The 12748-nt window shown below is 43.0% G+C and overlaps 1 protein-coding gene across 1 annotated transcript in view; it reads right to left on the bottom strand.

The window, feature by feature from the left end:
• The window catches only part of IL13RA1 (interleukin 13 receptor subunit alpha 1), a 65887-nt gene extending 54115 nt beyond the window's left edge, over positions 1 to 11772 (bottom strand). The window contains exon 1 of the mRNA XM_025372720.1: positions 11355 to 11772. Within this exon, the coding sequence (XP_025228505.1) occupies positions 11355 to 11436 (82 nt within the window). The 5' untranslated portion in view covers positions 11437 to 11772. The remainder of the gene's footprint in view (positions 1 to 11354) is intronic.
• Between the last annotated feature and the right edge of the window lie 976 nt (positions 11773 to 12748).

Below are 12748 nucleotides of genomic sequence, written 5' to 3'. Positions count from 1 at the left end.
GTGATGGGTGTGCAGGAACCCTCTGTCCTACTTTCGCAACTTCTCTGTCCTACCTTTGCAACTTTTCTGTCAACCAAAAATTATTTCAACATAGAAGTTTATTAAAGTTATTTGAAAATAATTGCCCCAAATTTTCTAAAGTGATGAACGGAATCATTGCTAATTACTTAAGGATTATAGTAATAGTAATTTACCAAATGATAAGAGTTAAATCTTGTACTCTATGCACTAATACTTTGGAGTGCATTGGGCCTGTTACATAATCAGCAATATTTATACTGTTACCTTCCTCTCTAACTGAGCAAAAAATTCCACTTGTCCCAAAACATCAAACTCACAGGCACTCTGTAGTTGAGTTTTCTCATAGCAGCGACTTGGTCAGCAGTCTACAAAGGCCCTTGACCCTCAACATTCATTCCCTGGTGATTATTTAAAAGTCAGAAAACAGATGTTGACGAGGCTGTAGAAAACAGGGAATGCTTATGCCCTGTTGGTGGAAATGCAAACAGGTTCCACCACTGTGGAAAGCAGTTTAGAGATTTCTCAAAGAACTTAAAATAGGCCGGGCACGGTGGTTTACGCCTATAATCCCAGCACTTTGGGAGGCTGAGGCGGGCAGATCACTTGAGATCGTGAGCTCGGGACCAGCCTGGACAACATAACAAAACCCCACCTCTACTAAAAACACAAAAATTAGCCAGGCATGGTGGTGTACACCTGTAATACCAGAAACTCAGGGGGCTGTGGCATAAGAATCACTTGAACCCAGGAGGTGGAGGTTGCAGTGAGCCAAGATCGCACCACTGCATGCCAGCCTGAGCAACAGAGCAAGACTCTGTCTCAAAAAAAAAAAAAAAAAAAGGACTTAAAATGGAACTACCATTCAGCCCAACAATTCCATTAGCTGATATATACCCAAAGGAAAATAACTCATTCTATCATAAAGACACATGCACCTGTATGTTCACTGCGGCACTATTCACAAAAGCAAGGACACGGAATTAACCTAAGGGCCCACCAACAGTGGATTGGATAAAGATAATGTGGCACATATACATCATGGAATACTATGCAGCCACAAAAAGAATGAAACCATGCCCTTTGCAGCAACATGGATGGAGCTGGAGGCCTTTATCCTAAGTGATTTAATGCAAGAATAGAAAACCAAATAGCGCATGTTCTCACTTATAAGTGGGTGTTAAACACTGAATACACATGATCATAAAGATGGAAACAACAGACACTGGGGATCACTAGACAGGGGAGGGAGGGAGGTGGGTTTGGGGGCCAAAGAACCACCTGTTGGGTACTATGGTTACAGCCTGAGTGATCAGATAGTTGGGACCCCAAGTCTCAGCATCATGCAGTTTACCCATGTAGCAAATCTGCACATGTACTCTCTAATCTATAATAAAATTTGAAATTAAAAAAAATCATTCCCTCTTCTAACTCTACTATCAATAGCTTTTCCCAAGGTCCAACTGTGAGAAGGAGCAGCCCACAGCAGGATAAGGCCTTGTGGAAGCAAAGAATTCCTGTTGCACTGCATTAAAACTGAGCTAGTACCAGGAAGCACCAATGGCTCAGGCAACAAAGCTATAGTTAGGATTTTAAGTGATTAAAAGCATGTATGACTTTCCATTTTGGCCTTTCTAACACCATATCAATGATATTTTTGAAGACAAATCATTTGTCAGGTAGAGAGCCTCTAATAAAAACATTGTTCCTACTGGAGACTACTATTTACTGTAGGATTATCTGCCTTATTCTGCAGTTCCCAGACACACATCCAACATACCTAGTTTAGCACTTCCAGTGCTCTCCCTACCCGCCTACCTCCCACTCCCACACAAATATTAAAGCCCTGATAATAAAAATATACCTATTTGTGGTTCATTTCAATTGTACTCCAATTTTCAAGGTAATTTAAAACCTTTTAAAACCTACTTTAACCTCAGTTTTGAAATAAAACAATAGCCTGCCCTATATTCAACCTTTTAAATGGGATTAATATTTTCCCATCTGTTTTGAAGTGTCCTTTGGTCAGATCTTCTAATTAGTTTGCATTTTGGGCTTCTTGGAGCTATCTGCTATCCTTTTCTTTTTCTCTTCTGGTTCCCTCCATATCTTTTGATTTTTCTACTTCCTACACTTTAAACACACACACACATGGATTCTGGGAATATGGCAAGAGTAGGAAGTACCAGACATCTGTCTCCTCACCTAGATAACAATGGTAGTGGCAGAATCTGTTTGATGTAACAATTTTGGAAGACTGCAGAGTTATATTAGGAAACACTTATATTGAAGGCTTGCAATCTCCAAGGAAACGCTTGAACAACAAATTGCAATAAATTTCAATCAATGTCAGCTTTTACATAGTAGTAGCTGCCCATCCTTCATCCCTAACCCCATGGCAGGCAGCTGTGCACATGTTCCTGGAGCCCTCTGCCCACACCTTGTGGGCTCTGTGGGCAAAAGTACTCTGTCCTCCAAATATCGGGGATTTGTATGCTGATTACTGATTGCTGCTTCTGATCACAGAGGTACAGACAAAGAGGCTGGCAGCCATTGTGGTTGCACCTATCCCCATTGTTGCAGCCCTCCCTATCTAGCTAAAGTGATTTCCAGAAGATGTAAAAGAATGGCGCTCTTCCCTTGTCACCTCATTTTTCTCCTTTTCCACTTTTGGGAGCCAGGCATTAAAGATTAGAAATTCTAAAACGACGACAGAGGCTGGGCATGGTGACTCACGCCTATAATTCCAGCACTTTGGTAGGCCAAGGCAGGAGGATTACTTGAGGCCAGCAGTCAAAGACCAGCCCTGGCAACACTGCAAGATCCCATCTCTACCAAAACAATTTTTTGGTTTGTTTGTTTAAATTAGCTAGATGTGGTGGCATGAATCTGTAGTTCCAGCTCCTCAGGAGACTGAAGTGGGAGGATCACTTGAGCCCAGGGATTCGAGGTTACAGTGAGCTATGATCACACCACTGCACTCTAGCCTGGGCAACAGAGCGAGACTAAGTCTCAGAAACAAAACAAAACAAAACAAAATGAAACAAAACTACATATACAGAGAAAAATAGAAAGTGACCACACATGCTCAGGGAAAGCCCAGAAAAAAACCTGAGAAGACTAAGTTTACACTTCAGGTTGATGCTCAACACACAGCCTACAATAATCAAAAAAATAAAAACAATACATAAAACAATAACAAAAAACAGCAAATCCTGGGGGAAGGGGGGAATCTGGTTTCCAGAGAAACCAGATTTAAATGTCCAGTTTTTAACAAAAAATCACAAGGCAGACAAAAAAACAAACACACAAACAAACCAGGAAACTATGGCCCATTCAAAGAAAAAAAGTTAAACAACACCAAACCTGTCCCTGAAAAAGACCTGATGGCAAATATATTAAAGAAAGATTCTGAAACAAATATCTTCAGATGTTCACAGAACTAAAGGAAGATGTAGAGAGAGTCAAGAAAATGATATGTAAGCAAAATGAAAATACCAATAAAGAGACAGAAAACCTAAAAAGAGACCGAAAAGAAACTCTGGAGCAGAAAAGCACAACAACTGAAATGAAAAATTCACTAAAAAGAATCAAAGGTAGATTTGAGCAGGCAGAAGAAAGAATCAATAAACTTGAAATTAGGGCAATAAAAATTATTGAGTCCGAGGAACAGAAAGAAAAAAAGATTGAAGAAAAGTGAACAGAGTCTAAGAGACCTGTGGTATACTATCAGCAGACCAGTGTACGCATTATGGCGGTTCCAGGAGAAGAAAGAGAAAAGGAAAGAAAGAATACTTGAAAAAATAATGAGCCAGGTGTGGTGGCTCATCCCAGCACTTGGGGAGGCCAAGGCAGGCAGATCGCCTGGGTCCAGGAGTTCAAAACCAGCCTAGCCTACATGGCAATACCCTAGTTCTACTAAGAATACAAAAATTAGCTGAGCGTGGTGGTGCACATCTGTAATCCCAGCTACTTGGGTGGCTGAGGCAGGAGAATTGCTTGAACCCGGGGGGCAGAGGTTGCAGTGAGCTGAGATCACACCACTGCACTCCAGCCTGGGTGACAGAGTGAGACTCTGTCTCAAAATTAAAAAAAAAAAAAAAAAAGAAGAAGAAGAAAAAGAAAAAGAAAGAAAGAAAGAAGAATGGATGATAACTTCCCAAATTTGATGAAAGGCGTAAATATAAACATTTAAAATTTAGATGACGCAGTGAAAGCAGTACTATTGGAAAAATTTTTAGCTATAAACACTTATATTAAGAAACAAGAAAGATCTCAAATCAGCAACCTTAACTTTACCACTTACGTAACTAGAAAAAGAACAAACTAATCTTAAGCTATCATGAGGAAGGAAATAATGAAGATTAGACCAGAGATAAAAGAAAAAGGGAATAGAAAAATAGAGAAAATCAATGAAACTAAAAGTTTCTTGAAAAGATCAACAAAATGGACAAACCTTTAGCTAGATGGACTAATAAGAAAGAAGACTGAAATTACTAAAATCAAAAATGAAAATGAGTATTTCTCTAGAATCATTACTATTGACTCTAGAGAAATATAAAGGATTATAAGAGAGTACCACGAACAACGGTACACTAACAAATTGGACAGCCTAGATGAAACAGACACATTTCCAGAAAGACAAAACCACCAATACTAAATCACAAAGAAATAGGAAATCTCAATAGACCTATAAGTAGTAAGGAGATTGAATCAGTAATAAAAAATCTCCCAACAAAGAAAAGCCCTAGACCTGATGGCTTCACAGATAAAATTCTACCAAACATCTAAAGAACTAATACCAAATCTTCTCAAACTTCCTAACTCATTCTACGAGGCCAGCATTACCTGATACCAAAGCCAAAGACGCTACAAGAAAAGAAAACTATAGACCTATATGCCTTATGAACACTGATGTACAAATTCTCAACAAAATAGCAGTAAAGTGAATATAGGGGCATATCAAAAGGATTATAGACCATTACCAAGTGGGATTTATTCCGGGAATACAAAGATGTTTTAACATACAAAACTCGATCAATGTAATATACCACATTAACAGAATAAAGGGGAAAAAAACTACCTGATCTTCTCAATTGATACAGAAAAAGCATTAGACAAAATTTACCTCTCATGATAAAAACACTCAACAAACTAGAAGTATAAGGAAATTGACTTAAAAGTTATATATGAAAAACCCACAGCAAACATCACCCTTAATGGTGAAAGCTTTTCCTTTAGGGTCAGGAATGAAACAAAGATGCCCACTTTCACCACTCCTATTCAACATAGTACTCGAAATTCCATCCAGAGCAATTAGGCAAGAAAAAGAGATAAAAGACATCCAGTTAAAATAAGGTGTAAAATTATCTCTGTTTGTAGATGATATGGAAATACATCCCATGTTCATGTATTAGAACACTTAATATTGTTAAGATGTCAATACTATCCAAAGTGATACCTGGATTCAATTCAATGCATATCAAAATCTTAACGGCACAGTTTTGCAGAAATAGAAAAATCCATCCTAAAATTCTTATGAAACCTCAAGGAACTCTGAATAGCCAAACAGTCTTGAAATAGAAAAACAAAGCTGTAGGACTTAGACTTCCTGATTTCAGAACGTACTACAAAGCTGCAATAATCAAAACAGTGTGTACTGGCATAAAGATAGACATACTGATCAATGTAATAGAATAGACAGTCCAGAAATAAACCATCACATGTATGGTCAAATGATTTTTTGACCGCACAAGAGTGCCAAGACCACTCAATGCGGACAATCTTTTCAACAAATGATGCTGGGAAAACTGGATATCCATATGAAAAAGAATGAAATTGGACCCTTACTTAATACCAAGTAAAAAAATAAACTCAAAATGGATCAGAGACCTAAATTGTAAGACTAAAACTATAAAACTTTTAGAAGAAAACATAAGACAAAAGCTTTACACCATTGGATTCAGCGACAATTTCTTGGATATGACACCAACAATGTAGGTAACAAAATTAAAAATTGATGAATCGGATTTCATGGAAAAAATTTAAATGTGTGCATCAAAATATTCACAGAAAAAAAATGACTCACAGGATGGAAAAATATGTGAAAATCATATATCTAATAAGGGATTAATATCCAGAATATACAGAGGAGTCCTAAAACTCAACAATAAAAAAAAAACTCAATTCAAAAATAGGCAAAGGCTTAAATAGATTTTTCACCAACAAAGATATGCAAATAGCCAATAAGCACATGAAGGTGTTCATCATCACTAATATTTAGGAAACTGCAAACCAAAACCACCATGAGATTTCACCTCACCCCCATTAGAATGGCTACTATCAAAAAATAGAAAATAAATGTTGGCAAGGATATGGAAAAATTCGAACCCCAGTGCATAGTTGGTGGAAATGTAAAATTTCACTATGGACAACAGTATGGTGGTTCCTCAAAAAAGTTAAAGATAGAATTACCATATGATACAGCAATTCCATGTCTGGGTATATACCCAAAAGAAGCGAAAACAGGGTCTCAAAAAGATATTCTACACCTGAGTTCATAACAGTATTGTGAAATCGCTGAAACATGGAAGCAACCTACGTGTCCATCGACAGATAAACGGATAAGCAAAATGTAGTATATGCATACAATGGAATATTACTCAGCTTTTAAAAAGGAAAAATTCTGACATATGATACAACATGAACCATGAGGGCATTATGCTAACAGAAATAAGCCATCACAAAAAAGACAAATAGTATATCATTACATTCATATGAGATACTTAGAGTAGTCAAAATCATAGAGACAGAAAGTAGAATGGTGGTTGCCAGGGGTTAGGCGCAGGGGAAAATGGGGAGTAGTTGTTTAATGGGTGCAGAGTTTCAGTTTTGCAAGATAAAAAGAGTTATGGGGATGGATGGTGGTGATGGTTGCACAGCATTATGAATGTATTTAGTAACACTGAACTGTATACTTAAAAATGGTTAAGATGGTAAATTTTATGTTATGTGTATTTTATAGCAAAAAATTGAAAAAAATACAGGCACTGAAACTTTAAATATAATCTCCAAATGTTTAAATATATACAAATACATGTGAACTGTGTGTGTGTACAACATGCCTAGACATATACACGAATAAGTGATGATTATACTACTCGTAAAGGTCTCTAACAGCTCTTCGTGGATAACTTCAACATAGTGTACTGTTTAAGAGCACAGACTCTGGAGCCTGACTGCCTGAGTTTATATCCCACCTCTACTACTTGCCAGCAGGCAAATTACTTAACCTCTCACTTTTCTTATCTCTAATATGAGGATAATAATAGTAACCTCTTGCAAAGGGTTATTATGAGGATTAAGTGAGTTAATACAACCAATGTGCTTAGAACAGCGCCCACAGGCAGTAAGTGCTATGCGTTAGCTATCTGCTTTATTTCTTTAAGACAAAACAATTCTAAAGGGTTGCTTGCTTTCTTTTTTTTTTTTTTTTTTTTTTTGAGACGGAGTCTCGCTCTGTCACCCAGGCTGGAGTGCACTGGTGTGATCTCAGCTCACTGCAAACTCTGCCTCCTGGGTTCAAGCGATTCTCCCACCTCAGCCTCCCGAGTAGCTGGGATTACAGGTGCACACCACCATGCCTGGCTAATTTTTGTATTTTTAGTAGAGATAGGGTTTTGTCATGTTGGCCAGGCTGGTTTCGAACTCCTGACCTCAAGTGATCCACCCACCTCGGCCTCCCAAAGTGCTGGGATTACAGGCGTGAGCCACTGCGCCTGGCCAGGGTTGCTTTGGTTTTCTGTTGAATTTATATATGTCCCTGGCCTTTGAGACAGAACAAGTATCCCTTCTACCTGATAAGCTTCCCTTAGGCACCGAATTTCAACGATTTCTTGGGGATTGCACCACTGACTTCAGAAAAGGGAGTAGGAAGGGACCCAAGTATGTCTGTATCTAAACCTCAAATCCCAAGTCTGTACAGTCATGTAGCACAACATCCTATTTAAATTAAGAGTTAACACAATCTACTGTTTAATAAGAAGGCATTTTGCTTAGCTTATAGCTTTTGCTCTCGCCTGTCCAATCACAGCAGCTGGCAGAGGCATGCACATTTCGGGAAAAGTTAAGGAAATCACAAGAGTCATATATGAGTCATCTATCTCCTTCCCTTACATCCACTCAGGCATCAACTCCTGTTCGTTTTTTTTCTTGCAACATCTTTCTTAGTTACCCCAATCATGCAAATATACTCTGTTGTGCCCCACCAGGTGGGAAGATACCAGTAAGTCATGGTCCTGGACAGGAAGGGTTCACAGCACATTTTTCTAGTGGAGACCTGCAACCATAGATTCCTGTGTAGCTTCACACTCCAGGGGCTCCCCTACCCAGTCGTCTCTCTGCTTGCTTCCTCCTCCTGTGTTATTTTCCTCATGCTGTTCCGGACTCAGAGCTTTCAAGGGCAAATCAAGCTATTCTGCCTGGATTGACTTTACCAATGCACTCTCCTGCCAAGCCAGGCTCCTTCCTGACCACAAAGGAGCACGCTTACCCTCATTTCTGGGTCTCTGCTCCTGCTATTCCCCCCAACCGGAATAAATTCTCCACCCACTCATCCAGAAGATCTAGCTCAAGTTTTACCTCTTCCATAAAACTACCAACCTTCAGCTTTTTCTCTTTTGAATGCCTATAGTACTAGTTGTTTGGACCACACAGCCCAGCCACTATAAAGCCAGTCTCCAATGTACTGTCATTCGCTTCTTTTTTTGTTTTGAGACAGTCTTGTTCTGTTGCCCAGGCTGGAGTGCAGTGGCCTGATCTTCGCCCACTGCAACCTCTGCCTCCCAGGATCAAATGAGTCTCATGCTTCGGCCTCCTGAGTAGCTGGGATTACAGGGATGTAATCCCACACTCGGCTAATTTTTGTATTTTTAGTAAACACGGGGTTTTGCCATGTTGGCCATGCTCAAACTCCTGGCCTCAAGTGATCCACCCACCTCAGTCTCCTAAAGTGCTGGGATTACAGGCATGAGCCACTGCACCTGGCCTAATATAGTATCATTAGCTTCTTAACAAATGGCTTGCACATACTTTCGTGGGTCCCAAGCAGTCCTGCCCTGCTACCCTGGGAGGTGTTCAGCTAAAGACTCGTGTCATTTCTGCTGGGCAGAAGCACTGAGTACAGTGGTTAAGGGCGTGGCCTCTGGAATCAGGCTGCCAGGGTTGGAAACCTAGCTCTTCCACTTTGCCAGCTATGAAAATTTGGGCAAGGGTCTTGGTCGCACTGTGCCTCAACTTTTTCGTGTACAAAATGGGACTAATAGCAGCACCTACAGGTTATATTATTGGTAAAGATTAAATGAAATGGTACAAGTAAAGCAGTTAGAAAACTGCTGGGCATACATGCCATACACATGCTAGTTATAATTAAGACATGCCACAGTGTGGGCCATTGAGTGGGACAGGTTAAACTAAGCTAGTAATCTAATCACTTTTATAAACACTCTGAGGATTAGAGCTGGAGGAGCTCTTAGAAGTTATGCAGTTCAACCTCCTCATTTCACAGATGAGAAAACTAACTGCAGCACAACAGAGAGGAAATGACCAGCCCAGAACCACTAAAACTCAAGTCTCACTGGAAACATCTAATTTTTTCCCACCATATCGCAATGCAATTCTATCAATACTTTTAACGGGGAGAGAAGTTACTGTTTTCTAAAGAAGCAAGTTAACAACAAACCATTGTGACAAAACTGATGAAGTTGGGAGTTGCCACTATTGTCTAGATGGCCAGCTGTTGTTTCAGGTGTGTGTGGGAGTGAGTCTGTAGGAGGAAAGGTGCTGGAGTGGCACTGTGAAAATCAGGAGACTAATGAGATGGGTAACTTTAGACAAGTCCCTTCCCTTCTCTGGACTGCAATGTCCCCGTATGATTATGGAAATCAGGTGTCCCCAACTGAACTAGAGGCCCTTGTGGGGCAAGAATTTTGCTATACACTCTCAGGTTCTAAGTCAACCTAAAGAGCCTGGCTCAGTACTAAATAAGGCAGACACCTGAATAATTATTGACTGACAAGCTTCAAGTCTCCCTCAGGTCTCTACTCAAATGCCACCTTTCAGCAACATGTTTTTTTCTCGATCCACCCTTTTTACAATGGCAAATCCCTTCCCAGCTGCTGTGTTTTTCTCTACTTAGCACCCTCCGACATATCATATTTCCCCCCCCCCCCCCATGTCTGAGGGCAGGGACCTGATCTGTTTTGCTCACTGCTGCATCCTCAGCCTCTAAAACACTGCCTGGCAGCATGTATTTTATTGACTGAATCCATAGAGGGCATCAAGGTTTCCTAATCAACATTTCAAGTTGGATTTCAAAGCACATTGGTAAAAACACACTAAGCATATGTAGGTGTTTGTGTCAATGTGATAATAAAACCTATACAGTTTGGGGCTTTCACTGTCACCAGAAACACACAGAAGGCCATTCCTTCCAGGAGCTGCTCCTAAGGAAGTCATTAACTCCCAAATTTTCACAACTGTCAGGTTGATTAGAAGTTACCAAACAGGGTGAGGGATACACAGGAACTCTCTGAACTATCTTTGCAACTTTTCCATAAATCTACAATTACTCTAAAATATAAGGTTTATTAAAGAGAGTGGGGCAGGGGGAGCATCTGGTGGGGGGAGCATCTGCCGGGATGCTGTTCTGGGTTTCCCAAAGGATTTCTTCCACGCCAGAGGAGGTCATGATCGTCACGTCCTTTTTCAACAAGGACTGAGATGTTTAGAGGTTCCCTTCAACTTCCACCCGCAAGAGTCACCCTTAGACAGTGAGGATTGGCGCGGCCTCCGGTAAAGAGCCCCAGCGCGTTCTCAGCTCGCCTGGACTTCGGTCGTGGTCCCCGCCTGCTCTGGCTCCTCATTTCCTCCGGGGCTCACAGACGACATTCCGGGCGCTGACCCGCGGCCCTCTGACCCCGCGGGCATGTTTCGGGCCCCCCGCCCCTGCAAGCCTGGACGCCAGCCTCCTTGGCTCTTCCCGACGGCCCAAGGGAAGTGCGACGACAAGTCGCCGTCCTGCTACTTCGGTGCCGCCACCTCCGCCGCACCCGGAGTTCGGGAAAACCCCGCAGCTCCCAGGTCCCACCTCGAACCGGCCCCAGTACAGGGCTCCAGAGACCCCGCGCGGGAAGCCGCAGCCGCCAAGCGCGGGGCCTCGCGAGGGCAGCCCCCAGCACCCACCCCAGCTTCGGCCCTCCGCCCGGCGGTGACCTCCCGGGCCTTTCATTCGTGACCCTCACCGCCCTCAGCCCTCGGGCCCAGAGGGTCGCACTCACCCGTGGGCGCGGCGCCCCCGCCCCCGCCGCCGGCGCAAAGCAGCAGCGCCCACAGCCCGCAGAGCCGCGCCGGCCGCTCCATGCAGCCTCTCGCCTCGGAGCCCGGCCGGGCTGGAGCCTCGGCAGTCCCCGCCTCCTTCGCTCCCTCTTCCACTTCCCGGCTCCGCCGCCCTGGAGGCTGGGGGCCGGCGCAGACGGGAAGGGCCGCCCCGCCCACCGGCCTCAGGTAACCTGAGCTGGCGAGAGCAGCAGGACAAGGCGGGGCGGTGCGCCGGCGGCTCTGGCAGGTCCTATGGCTCCTAGGGCTCCCAAGGCTCGACACCTGGCTCACCCGCAGCTCCCGGGTCCGGTCTCTGACCGAACAAAACTTCCTCCACCACGTCGCCGCCCAGTCCGGGCGCTACCCGGGCCCCCTCCCTCCGCGCGGCGGAGCCGGCGTCGCCGCTGCCTGCACACTTGCCGGGCCTCGGAAGCGCTAGGGGCTGTGCCCTGCCGGACACCAGGACCGAGTCATCTGCGGAAAACAGCCTTGGCCTGGGAATCTGGAAATGTGGCTTCCAGCCCTTGACCTATGAGCCCTTGTTTGCTAGCGCTGACTCCAGGGTTAGTAATACCAGCCCTACTTCACTGGGTGGACTTGGGGACCCTGGCAGCACTGTGCTTTGTGAAAAGGACAAAGGGCATATTTGAAAGCTGGCAATACATATTGTTGATTTTAAAAGGAACATTCCAAACATGAGGGAGGGTACCATACGTGCGTTTTTTAAAGCACACGACCAGCTTTCTACATATTTTTCAAGGGGATGGGAGGTGAGTCAGAAGAATACACATGGATACTTGGGCGTCTATGAGGGTCAGTGAGGCTAGGAGGAAGGAAAACAAGAGTCCTTAGGAATTTCCTGCTGCTGCTGTCACAAATGACCACAAATTTAGTTTTATTTTATTACAGTTCTGGAGGTCAGAAGTGACACTGAGCTGAAATCAAGGTGTGGGCAGAGCTGTATTCCTTCGGGAGATTCTAGGGGAGAATCTGTGTCTTTGACTTTTCCAGCTTCTAGAGGCTACCCACGTTCCTTGGCTTGTTGCGGAACCACTCAGACCTCTGCTTCCCTTGTCGTATCTGACTCTGACCCTCTTACTTCCCCTTTTCCCTTATAAAGACCCTTGTGATTAGATTAGGTCGCCCAGATAATTCATAATAATCTCCCCATCTCAAAATCCTTGATTTAATCGTAACTGAAAAGTCATTTTTGCTATGTAAGGTAACATATTCACAGGTGTTGGGGATCAGGATATGGAATCATGGGAGGGGGACATTATTCTATCACATTCTCCCAAAAAAGAGTCATGTCTAGATGGATGATGAGAACCATAATGAGGTGTATTTTGGCCGA

This window comes from Theropithecus gelada, chromosome X (assembly GCF_003255815.1).
Source record: "Theropithecus gelada isolate Dixy chromosome X, Tgel_1.0, whole genome shotgun sequence".
NCBI classification, from domain to species: domain Eukaryota; kingdom Metazoa; phylum Chordata; class Mammalia; order Primates; family Cercopithecidae; genus Theropithecus; species Theropithecus gelada.
The sequence above is the reverse complement of the archived record's forward strand: the minus strand, read 5'-3'. Positions and strand labels throughout refer to the sequence as shown.